General features: G+C 41.8%; 1 protein-coding gene across 2 annotated transcripts in view; it reads left to right on the forward strand.

Annotated features, from left to right (window-relative positions):
• The first annotated feature begins 4,738 nt into the window (after positions 1 to 4,738).
• The window catches only part of immt (inner membrane protein, mitochondrial (mitofilin)), a 36,752-nt gene continuing 28,804 nt past the window's right edge, over positions 4,739 to 12,686 (forward strand). The window contains exons 1-4 of one of the 2 annotated variants that reach the window (XM_061836073.1): positions 4,739 to 4,878; positions 6,674 to 6,741; positions 6,814 to 7,003; positions 7,377 to 7,518. In XM_061836073.1, coding sequence (XP_061692057.1) covers positions 6,845 to 7,003; positions 7,377 to 7,518 — 301 coding nt within the window. In that variant the 5' untranslated portion in view covers positions 4,739 to 4,878; positions 6,674 to 6,741; positions 6,814 to 6,844. Of the gene's footprint in view, positions 4,879 to 6,166; positions 6,409 to 6,673; positions 6,742 to 6,813; positions 7,004 to 7,376; positions 7,519 to 12,686 lie in introns of those variants that run through there. The other variant, XM_061836072.1, reaches the window with a different exon arrangement.

The following is a 12,686-nucleotide window of genomic DNA, read 5'->3' on the forward strand; positions in this document are numbered from 1 at the left end:
TGCAGGAGTTTGCTTTAATTACATCTGAGCACCACCCCATTAAAGTTGTATTTTTCCAGTTTGTAGTAAATTACCCAGTATAATTAATTGTAGATTTGTTTTACAGGGCCAAGACCAACTATTAGTAGTAAAGGAGTACGATAACTTTTGCAAAGATACTCATTTGCAGTAGAAGAGAAAATACTAAAGTTAAAAGAATAATGAAAACTCCAATAATTTAAATGTTTTGACCATGTTTATGAAATGATTTACAATACACTGTATATATGTTTTTTAATCTTCAACAGGAGAGGAGTTTTTTTTTTTTTTTTTTTTTTTTTTTAAATTGTAACTAGTGGGGGTCACGGTTGCGCAGCTGTGGAGCGTTGGCCTCACAGTTCTGAGGGCTGGGGTTCAAATCCTGACCCCGTGGAGTTTGCATGTTCTCCGCATGGCTGTGTGGGTTTTCTCCGGGCACTCCGGTGTCCTCACACATCCTAAAAACATGCACTAATTGGAGACTTAATTGTCCCTACGTGTGATTGAGTACGGCTGCTGTCTGTCTTCATGTGCCCTGTGATTGACTGGCAGCCGGTTCAGGGTGTACCCCGAGTCCTAACCAATGATAGTTGGGATGGGGTCTGGCACTCATGTGACCCTTGTGAGGATAAGCAGCTCAGAAAATGGGTGGCGGAATTGTTAATCTTTTTCTTTGTTCTATATCCAAACAAGCAGTGTTGGGAATTCCTATGAGGATCAAAAGCATTTCTTCTGAAGTTAATGGAAAATGTAAATACACTAAATTGCTGCCTGTAGTTTACCCAGTTTTAAATTCTATGTATCGGTTGTCTGTAAATCAATAAATTTTTAAAAATACAGCTTATTGGCACTGATAATGGGCGTGACCAGTAATTGATAACTAGTTATTTGTGATTAACATGTTAACCTTTCACAAACTCCAAAGGCATGAAAAAGATGATTTAAAAAAAAAAAAAAATGTAGGGGGGGGTGGGGCTTCTAGGGGGATACCTGGCCCCCTGCAGAGATTTGTTTTTTTAATTTAACAAATGAAGCAATGGGCGGCACGGTGTATCAGCTGGTAAAGCGTTTGCCTCGCAGTTCTGAGGTCCCGGGTCCAATCCCGGACCCGCCTGTGTGGAGTTTGCATGTTCTCCCTGTGCCTGCGTGGGTCTCCTCCAGGCACTCTGGTTTCCTCCCACATTCCAAAAACATGCAAAATTAATTGGACACTCTAAATTTCCCCAAGGTGTGATTGTGAGTGCGTCTGTTTGTGCCCTGCGATTGGCTGGCAACCAGTTCAGGTTGAACCCCACCCCCTGCCTGTTGACGGCTGGGATAGGCTCCAGCACTCCCCGCGACCCTTGTGAGAATAAGCAGTGAAGAAAATGGGTGGATGGGTGAAGCAATCTGGGAGACTGGAAAGTACAATACATCAAAATAAACAGTTCGTTCACGCAGAAAAAAAATAACACTGCTCAAGTACATGTTGATATACAAATTTAAGATTAAAATTAATTTTGCCTCATTTCTTTGACTTTTTTGTTCTGGCCTTTGATTTGTGCCAGGCGTATCGCCACCTGCACCTGATGCCTGCATCAAGTGGAATCCACATGAATAGCAATCTGTTTAAGCAAGGTTAAGCACTGGTTCTTCTTTTAGGGCGCCTCGGCCACTGAATGTGTTGATCTCGTCAATGTGCTTGAATAGGCCTAGTTGTTTTGCCTCTGTTCTGCTCAGGAGATTTTCACCATTAGTTTTAGCTACAACCACACGGAAGCAGCAATTTCGCAGTTACCCACTGATGTTGACTTTTAGTGTAGCTAAAAACTGCCCCCTTGTGGCCACTATGCCACCTGGACTCTGAAGGGCTTTCTTCACTTCGTTGAGTTGAGGCTTGCTCCGTCGTGAGTCGTATGTGACTTCAGACATGATTGAGATGTCTGTACCGGAATCTATTTTAAATGAGACTGGCGCATCTACAACTGTTAGATTGGTGTGCCATGGTGGCTCATCTGCATTTGGTGCCTCTTTTTGTTTAAGCTGTACTGAGGCTAGAAGCAGTGTCACTCTCATCAGCCTAGGTTATCTCTTGTCCAGCTTTTGAATAGCACACTGCTGCAAAGTTTCCAATTTTGTTACACTTGATGCATTTTTTTCCTTTTGGACAGCACTGTTATGATTACGCCCGCATCTTGTGCACGCACCCTTTATCATCCTTTTCTTTATCTTGATCATGGTGCCATATTTCTTATGTTCAGTTTTCCTCACTGACTTTACATTGTCCACGTGCTCTGCGCTGTACTCTCTCTGTATTCTGTGACTTGACCAATTCACAATGTCTGGTTGTTTCAATGGTGGTCTTCAATGTTGCCAGCTGGTGTTAGACGACGTCATCCGTTACCACGGGCTACCCCAGGACATCGTTTCGGACAGGGGTCCGCAATTCAGCGCCCGCTTCTGGAAGGAATTCTGCAACCTCATCGGCGCTTCAGCTAGTCTGACATCGGGTCATCACCCGGAGTCTAATGGCCAGACAGAGAGGGTAAATCAGGAGTTGGAGACCGGACTTCGATGCCCACAATTCTCTACCCTCCACCTCAACAGGTATGGCTCCACTCCACGTCGTGCATGGCTATCCTCAGTCTCTGTTTCCTCCACTGGCAACAGACTCTGCGGTCCTGTCGGCCCTGGCCGTGGTACGACACTGCTGCGCATGAGGAGCGCCTACAAGTCCGCAGCGGACCGCAAGAGAAGGGTCGCACTAGAACTCAGGGTGGGACAGCGAGTGTGGCTCTCCACCAAAGATCTGCCGCTGCGAACGGAATCCCGCAAACTTGCTCCCAGGTTCGTTGGCCCGTTCCCAATTACCAGGATCATTAACCCGGTCGCCGTCTCACTGAAACTGCCCAGGTCGATGAGGGTGCACCCTACGTTCCACGTCAGCAGACTTCGCCCGAATCGCCCTTCGCCGCTGGCTCCTCCGGCCAAGCCCCCCCGCATGGTGGACGGTGGGCCGGTGTATACTGTGCACCGGCTGCTGTTTTCCCGCCGCAGGGGAAGGGGGGTCCAGGACCTGGTGGACTGGGAGGGTTATTGAGCGGAGGAGCGCTCCTGGATCCCCTCCCGTTTCGTCGTGGACCGCTCCCTCATCAGGGACTTTCACGCAACCCATCCTGATGCTCCTCGGCCGTCCGGGGCCGGCCGTTGAGGGGGGGGGGGTACTGTCATGCTCCTGGCTTCCTGCCCAGGCTGGGCGTGGCCAGCCAATTAGTCACCGCACACCTGAACCTTGTCCTGGCTGATGCCTCCCAGTAAATATAGGACCCAGGGGACGACTTGTCCTCCGCCAGATCGTCGTCCTTGATGCCTCGTTCCCGCACTCCCGTTTGCTTGACTTCTGCTCTCTGTGTACCGACCCACGCCTGTCCACTGACCACCCTCGTAAGCCTGCCGCACTGTTACTTCTGTTTGTTTGGAGTGTCTGCCTGATCCCTGAACTTGGACCGAATAAAGGTTTCCTCTGTACTGTCTGCTTGTCTCTGGAGTCGTGCATTTGTGTCCACCCTCGAGCCCCGTTCATGAGAAGACATGCTCAATGAAGGGAAAATAAATGTTTTTTGGTCATCGGAAGAAATGCCGGCAGATATGTTGACAAAGTCTGTTGCAAAAACCAAAACTACTGAAGTTCTAAACATGGTTCTTTGAAAAGTGAGCATATGGTTTTTAGTGGCGGTGTTGAATTATGTTCTCATATTTTGTTGTATTTAATGTATTTTATTTTGAAACTAGTTATGTAGTGGGGTATCACGTGATTCACTCACACCAATAAGTTGTAAGGACTCGTTTTTTTTCTGTTGTGTTGCATTATGGGATATATGATGATACTGGAAGTACTGGGACTGTTTAATGTGTGTGTCTATGGCATAAATAAATATATCCATATTGTAGGGATTTGCGAGTTTGGACCCTACGCGTGTTTGCTGATCGAGGAAGGGATGACCAATGATTAGAAAAAGTTCACAGCAAATGGATTTGTTACAAAGGAATGTGCAATAGACACGTCCGGGTCTTATCTAGGTATATGCCGCACACGACACGTGTGTCTTCTGGCAGGATAGCCCAAGAAGAAGACAAGAGCTGCCCGGTAACACAAGGTTTTTATATGTATGGATCCATGGTAAAAGTGGCTGCCCCTCCGCAGTCTTGTCCTGGGCCAGGATGGTAACTTTCCGCTCCTTATCTGGTGTCGTTCGTCTCCGCGGCAATGCCTGGGAGAGGAGGATCCCACCAGCCGGTTTTCTGCGTACAGAGATCAAGGACAGCCACAGGGCTCCACAACACATCCTTGTCTGATTAGCAAATGGACAACACTTTATCAGATGATTATTAGGTCATATTTAAGCAAATAATGAAAGTACAATAAAAATAAAATAGTCTTCATTCCCTCTCTTGATCTATGAAATAGATCACAAAAATAAACACGAAAAACCTGCAACTACCAGATCAGCCAGTTTATACTCATCTGTGACACTACGGTATCGTACAATATTCTAAATGTAGGTGGGGTTGTCAGCAACAAGCCAGGTCAGTTTGGACCTATGTGAACAGTGTAGGCCAAGAGCTTCCTTGAAGTGTTCAGGAGCAAGCACCAGATCATCTAGGGTGACTGGAACAACGGAAATAGACAAAAGTAAAGTTACTAACGCACATCTGCCTGTACTGTTGCGCAGGCGGCGGTCGAAGATACAGTTCCCTCCACACCACCACCACACATCAGCACGGCTGACTGGTTGAAAGAAAGGTGTTTCCTGGGTCTCTACACACTGATCATCAGAGATATCGTCAATTGGGGCTCCATTACCTTTAAGAAAAACACAGGTGAAGTTTTTGTGAGCCACAGCACGATTAAACACAGGTTTGTTCTTTTGGGATGGTATTACCAGGTGGGCAGTATCCCAAATTTTGCATTCATTTTTAGTCGGCACATAATTTTTTCATACGATCTAGAACACAGGTGGAGTTGACAGAAGAGGAAACAACACGTAACAAAGGACTCAGTCACATGCATACAACACAGTCACTCGGGGTTTTATTAGCCGTTTGTTCAGCCATTAGCAACCAATTATTGTTTACTGCGCTAATGCCTGTCAAAACCCTAAAGCACTCATCAACAGACAGAACTTTGTTTATAATACGACTCTCTGTGATAAATATTTTCCGGGTGGGTTGTGCTAACAGCTGGCACTGATGTGGGTGTGGGAATGGGGTATTTTTGAGCAATTTCCTAGTTCAAAATACCAAGAACAACAACAACACTAATAATAAGAATGCCATGGATTCCTGCTCTCCCTCTCTTGGTCCGAAAAGCAATCGGACCATCTGTAGGAATCATGGTTAATAAAACAAAAACAAAAAAATAAAAGTGCAATTAAGAGTCTGTAGCAGGGCGAAGCACAGAATAATGAAACCACTTAGTGTAACAACCATCATCCCTCACTCATTGAATCACATTGCAAAATGCCACAAAATGAATAACTGTATGTTATACTTTCATTTTGCATTGGATTTTTGTTGCGCGCAACGCAGAGTATTTTAGACTGCATCAGCGGTGCACAGTTGCGCATGCGCGCAGTTTAAAAGGACCATTGGCGGACTTTTTTTTTTTTGGGCATGTCGTCCCACGATCGACCAAGACTGCCTCGCGATCGACCTGTCGATCCCGAGCGAGGCATTGAGCACCCAGATTTAAAAGATACATTGACACATACATATGTAATAGGAGGCACAGACCTTCATAGTCTTGTAATGATATATTTTCCACATTCATAATTGCAATAAATAATTATGAAGGTTAAACTGAAACACACTTACCGGTGAAAATTTACCATTTTGTGACTGCCTGCATGGTTTTGACAGCTAAAAGCGCAACATGAATTAACCATATTGATCCCGAAAAAGCGAAACCTAACGCATTCCAATATTATGTTTCATAATGTGCAATTGTTAAGATGTCAAAGGATGTCAACTTTCACACGAAATAGTCCCCAAACCAATGTTTTGCCCCGACCGGAAGTTGAAGCCGAATTACCACGTGAAGTGGTCTATGCATAATTTAGTTTTTATTCCACGTCATTGCTATATGCCTCGCGGGGCAGCAGGCCATTGATGCAGCACGCGCTATTTTTTGTGGCCTTTCTTAAATCACTCCAACCGGTTGGTGGCGCTAATATCCTTTCCGCTCGCCAAACGACATTTATCTCAAGAATAAGACGCTTACACTCAGCTCCAGTCAAGGGGAAAAAAGAGTGACGTTAGTTGTGCTGGCTAAGTTCACTTGGACTTGAAGATAAAAGGTGATTGAGGACCATGCTGCGGGCTTGTGTCAGAGGTGCTAGTTCGGCACTTTGGGTAAGACTGCGACATCGCCTGTTAATGTACGATTACGACCATACACAAATCCCAATACTAGCATTAGCATGTCAGTAAGAGTACAAGTCATTCAGTGACCCACAGCCTGATTTATCAGGGCAACGCAGATGTATGACGTATTATACTTTGAATGTAAAAAAAAAAATAGTTAATCTCAGCACCAACTGTTGTCCAAGTTATATTTGCCTACCATAGAATACACAAACAGCAATTTTGACCCAGTTCTCTCCCTTATGCTTCTTAGAACAACTATGTAAAAAACCCTCGGAACAGTCTGCAGTCCTACAGACACTACACAGCTGGGGAAACCAGGTATCAGTCACACAAACAAATGCAAATTCATCGTGAGGCAAAAAAGCAATTGTTGTCTTTGTCATCCGTCAGTGGGGCTGTCAAAGTGGTCACTGTTGGCTTGATGACAGTCAGTGGTGGCATTGGAGGAACCATACTCTACGCCAAATGGGACCACAAGTTCAGAGAAACCGTGGAGAAAAATGTTCCATATTCAGAACGGCTGTTGGGTTTGGCATTGGGATATGCTCCCCGAGAAGCTGTTCATTCTGTCAAAAAACAGGTCAGCACAATTGCCAAGAAACTCTTGGTAAAGATGTTTTAAAACGCCAGTTTTAATACATTACATCCGTGTCATTTTCCTTTTGTTGCAAAGTTGTTCATAGATGTATTTTAATAAAAGTTAAGGATAATGTTTTTTTTTCTTTTAAAATAGCCCATGAAAACGTATAGTATATTTTTTAGCTGCTGTTTCAAAGTTTGCTGCTGAGTGATCTAGTGGCCAGAGAACTCGCAAGTAATTTGTCACTTTCATACTATATTCCATGTTGGATATTGGATTTAGTTGTGGATGTCATTAGATTGCGTTGTCCTTGTGTTTCCTAGCACATTTACAAATTCCAAAATATTAAATAGCATCTCTTATTGCTGTATAGACTGAGTTTCCCCAACCCCCCTCAATGATGGGAAAAGTCATGAAACCATCTAAAGACAAGCAAGAGAAGAAAGTGGAGTCTGTAGCGAGTCCCTTAGAAGAACCTAAATCACCCTCACTACAGGCTGCACAGAGCCTACAAGGTAAGTCTCTCGTTAATAAGGCCTGGAAAAAAATGTTGTGTTTCCAATTTCACTCCTTGTCCTCGGACCACATCATTACAAACCTATCAGTTCCCAAGTGAAGAGGACAGGCTAAGTGTGGTTACAGGTTTAGCCCAGGGGTGCCCAGACTTTTTTTTTTTTACCCCAAGATCGCATTCAGCCTCTCGCAATTGACGGTTGGAGGGCTTCTTTTTTTTTTTTTTAATAAAATGACCAATAATGAAATAGAATGACCAAGTCACAAAGATCTACCCACTACAAAAATGCAAAACATATTTATTTTAAAGTATGTTGATGATTCTTTATGTGTAAATGTATGTTTGTGTGCCTTGGATAACCACATGAGCCAATTTTACACAACATAATTAACTTTAAACATTTTTTGTAACTGATTTCACATTGATGATCACTAAATACCATACGAATGAAAATGCACACCTGGGCTGTGTCACTCACAGCAGTGGATACGTCCAACTGCAGTGACAAACACAATCTCCGATGCCCTTCCACAGATCAGGCATGGCTTCACAGTGCCGTGTAACTGTCCTCTTTGACGGCGGTAGAGCTTTTTTTGAAGATAATATTTCCGCCTTATTTTTAAAAGATCGGAACAATGAGTCAGCTATGCCTCTTCTACCATCTCTCCGTCTTGGAAGGACTTCTTGTTGTTAATGATGTGACGAACCCGGAACGATGCTGGCGCCTTTCGATGTTGAACTCTGATGTGTGAAAAGTGACTGCTTTTTGGACAATTGGGATTTTAGTTCATTCACTTTTCTCATTCTCAGCTCTCTTTTTGGCGAAATGTCGGTGTAGTATTTGCCATGAATCGTTTGAAAATGCCACTACACATTTCACGACATTGGCAGTTGAGGGAAACGCACTTCGAAAATGACAGTGAAAAAATGTCCGCCTCCTATTCCGTATGAAAGTGGTACGTTTTTTTTCTTCTTTGCTCTAGCATCCATACTCACGTTTGACAAGATTTCTTTACTTTAAGAAAAAAGCAAGGGCTTAAAATAGTGGGGGAACTCGCTGACTAGCGTGTTTTGCTGTACTCAGTGTTGTTGTTTGCACATGCGCAGTGAGCGAAAGGTCTGAAAAATACGGCTGACATCTTTTTTTTTTTAATTAATTTTTTTTGTCAGCACGCCATCGTGATCATCTATGACTGCCTGGTCGATTGCAATCGATGCATTGAGCACCCCTGGTTTGGCCCAATAATGCTGTGGTTAAGTGTACACGGATGTGGCTAGGAATTTTTTTTTATACAGTTGAGCCACCTTGACAGAGGTTTCATTAACCAGTGCCAAAATTTACAAATTAAAAATTTTAAAATAAAGAGTCAAGGTAGGGTTAAGGTTAATATAGCTGTCCTGAATGTGGCATAGAAATAAAAAAATGAAACTGAAAATCGTGAACTTCTGAAATAAGTCACTCAAAAGTGTGCAGCTTTTCAGAGAGAGTTTGACAAAATCTTTTTGATTGACCATCTTAATCAGACTTAATCTCTTTCTTTAATGGATTATTCTGTCCACAGTGAGCTAAACTTTGTTGTACTGATTTGTCCTCGTTTTCGGTTTTCTACTCCCACGCAGAGCATGTGTGAAAGTGTTTCAAATATTTAGAAGTACTTTTTTTCTTTTGCATATCTATCTCACACACAGGTTTCAACTCAATCCAATTTTAATATAAATTAGAGAGAAGGAAATACAATATGCAGTTTTCAAATGACAATTCAATTATTTAAGCCACAAAAAAAATAAACCTTTCTGACCCTTTATGGAAAAATTAATTGCCACCCCATTATTAATTCACATAGTTACTGTGACTCACCACAACTTTGGGAAAGGTGAAATCTATTTCACAAACACCCAAACCTGATTACCACCATACTTGTTGAATTAAGAACTCACTTAAATGGAATGTCAGAGAACGTGATGTACATTATAAGACTCAAGAACTAATGCATCATCCCGTGATCCAAAGAAATTCAAGATAAAATCATGAAAAAAAAAAAAGTGATTGAAATCCATCAGTCCTGGAAAAGGTTACAAAGCCATTTTCAAGGCTTTGGTGCTCCAGTGAACCACTGTCAGAGCCATTTTCCACAAGTGTCGAAATCTAGGAACAATGGCAAACCTTCTCAAGAGTGGACAAACAACAAAAATTTAGGTTTTTATTTTTTAAACAAATATTACAATTTTGATTTAGCAGTCACTTATATGGCCAAGTTTACAACAAAATTGCATGATTCATCAGGCATTGATGAAGGTAGTTAGCGAGCTGCATCAACTGTGTATTGCAGGACACATTGACTGTTAGCATTTCAAACGTACTTACGGTAATATGCTTTGATATATGTCCTAAGTGGCATCGGGTCTTATCTTCCCCAATGTGGCCAGCTCCAGCAGTTTGGAAAGTCCTTGAGCCTGTCTGCTTGCACCAACGGAACAGCAGCTCTCCCGAGTCCACACACTCTGTGACGAATTGAAGCATTTTTGGAAGTGGGGTAAAAACGAAACTGCTAACACTGTGACCAAACACAACATAGAGCAAAATAGAGTGGTCAAATAACTTAAATCAGGATGGTCTTTTGACACTTGCAATTTTGATTTGTCAGCGTGGCGAACTTTGACAATATCTGCTTTGCCACAGCCTGTTTCTGTTGGATAATTCGCAAAGTGGTAAAGGGACAGTGCAAACACTGAGACATGCTTTAGATCGCAGATGATCTGAAAAGCAACAATGAGCCTTCAGTACAATGCTTTTCTTTCAAAGATGTTTTAAATGTAAACATTGATGTGCCTTCTTTTTCCAAGCAATCACAGACATTTCTGAGGGCAAGCTATCATCTGATGCTGTAGTGGAAACAATCAATTTAGATTTTATCTATTTATTTATTTATTTATTTTTTAAAGGTAGTAAAAACTGTACAAGTACTATCCTCTAATGTTCCCTGTAAGTTGTCAATAGACCAGTGATTTCCAACCTTTATGGAACCAAGGCTTATATTTTACTATTGACAAATCTCACTATGCACCAACAAAAATGTGACAAAGTGGATACATCAATTACTGTATGTACGGCCAATCATTTCATAAAAGACCTTTTATTTGTTGTGTATGTCCCTCTGTCTCACTGGCATAAGTAGATGAACAAAGATTACAATATTTTGTTAAAATATTTTTTGAGCAATTAAGTAAAATTTTATAATTTTCCACAGCACACCTGAAGAGCACTCATGGCACACGAATGTGCCCTGGTTGAGAATCACTGGAATCGAGGCTCCATGCTGTGATCGTAGTAGAAGTCTTTTTCAATATTTGGTGGAATGATTGTTTTGGCTCTATGAATACAGACAAATAAATTATTCACCTGTAATTATATAATTGTAGTCTCATGAAGCAGGTTGTGTGTGACAAATCCAGAATTTCACATGCGAGTTTTGAATCCATTACAATATCCTGTAATCTTGGACTGCTTGTGGGGAAATTGTTGTTGGGTTAGATTTCAATGAATAATTTTTTTTCAAGTCACTGAAAGTAGGAGTAACATTCCGCTTTTCACACCTTCATATACAGGGTGTCCTGTTTTTAGATTCCATGTGGAATGAAGTAGTGAGTAGAGGCGTAAGAAAACATTTTTGTGATGCTACTGCCGTATTTACTGTTTTTCCGAATCATTGGTTTCTATTCATGGTCTACTATTAATATCCGTGCATACACTGTGTACAGGATTATTAGGAACATCTAATTTTTGAGGATTATTTTATTTATTTAATCTTTCAATCCTTGACAGGCCACATACTCAGAAGAGTACTTGGATGCGTGGGATGGAACATTGTCCTGTATAAAAATCCGTCTTTTTGAATGATGCAGACTTTTTCCTATGGAATTGCCTGGGGGAAAAAGTGTCTTCCAATAAAAACATGTTGAGGACTTCATTTTGATCCCATCTTCTACTTAGAACGATCCAACCAGCTCATCTTGAATAATCCTAGCCCATACCAATCTCACACCTCCTATTTGTTGTATCTGAGTTGAAGTGGAGCTCTGTTAGCATGAATGATCAAGCCATGAACCAATCTTTCTGGTCTGTTAAAAGTCTCTCTCATTTCATCAGTCCATTTGAAAGCTTTGAAAAACACATCTACAGACACAGATCAAGACAGACGTTCAAATACACACTGTAAAAACAAATGTTTCTTTTTAATTTTTTGGTCTCACTGTATGAAGTCAAATCACACTAAACCTCTCCTATTCTGGTCAGTCAGGATCACCAAAATTATTTTAGGTTAATTCTCACAATAATGAGAGAATTTCTTGAATTTGAGATCTTCTTTGTGATCAAAAGTTTACATGCACATTCTTAGCATTGTAGCATTTTCTTTGAACTGCATGAATGGGGTCAAATGGGTAACCTTCCACAAACTTCTGACAGAGATCTGCTGAAATCCTAGCCCATTTCTTATAATAGAGCTGGTGTAACTGAGTCAGGTTTGTCGTTTGCCTCACTCGCACATGCCTTTATAGATTTGTCCACACATTTTCGATGGGATTCAAAGAAGGGTTTTGTGATGGGCACTCCAAGACATTGACTTGGTTATCCTCAAGCCTCATTTTGGTGCTTTGGGTCTTTGTCCATTTGTAGACCCATTTGCGCCGAAGTGTTCCCTTCCTGGCTGATAACATGAGATGTTGCCTTAATATCTCCATGTAATGTTTGTTTCTTCATGAGGCCCTCGACTTTCTGAAGAACTCCAGTTCCTGCTGTTGCAAAACAGCCCAACAACATGATTCTGCCATCTCTGTAATTCACATTTTGGTGTTCTCAGGTCTACAATCTTCCACTTTTTTTCCTCTTGATGTAACTTGGATCATCATGGCCAAACAGCTCCACTTTAGTTCCATAAGACCACAGAACGTCTACAGAAGTTAAGATCTTTTTCTTGTCTTTTTGCAAACTAATCTTCTTACCAGCTTCATCCAGCATCTTCACAAGGTCTTTAGCTTTTGTTCTGAGATTGATTCGCACATTTCGGATGAAAACATGTTCATTTCTGTGGCGCACAGAGCCCATCTCTTTTCTGAGAGCTGTGATGGCGGGACATTCCAATGATGTTTATTCTTGCTTATAATTGTTTG

The sequence above is a fragment of the Syngnathoides biaculeatus genome, chromosome 11 (assembly GCF_019802595.1).
Source record: "Syngnathoides biaculeatus isolate LvHL_M chromosome 11, ASM1980259v1, whole genome shotgun sequence".
In the NCBI taxonomy this organism is placed as follows: domain Eukaryota; kingdom Metazoa; phylum Chordata; class Actinopteri; order Syngnathiformes; family Syngnathidae; genus Syngnathoides; species Syngnathoides biaculeatus.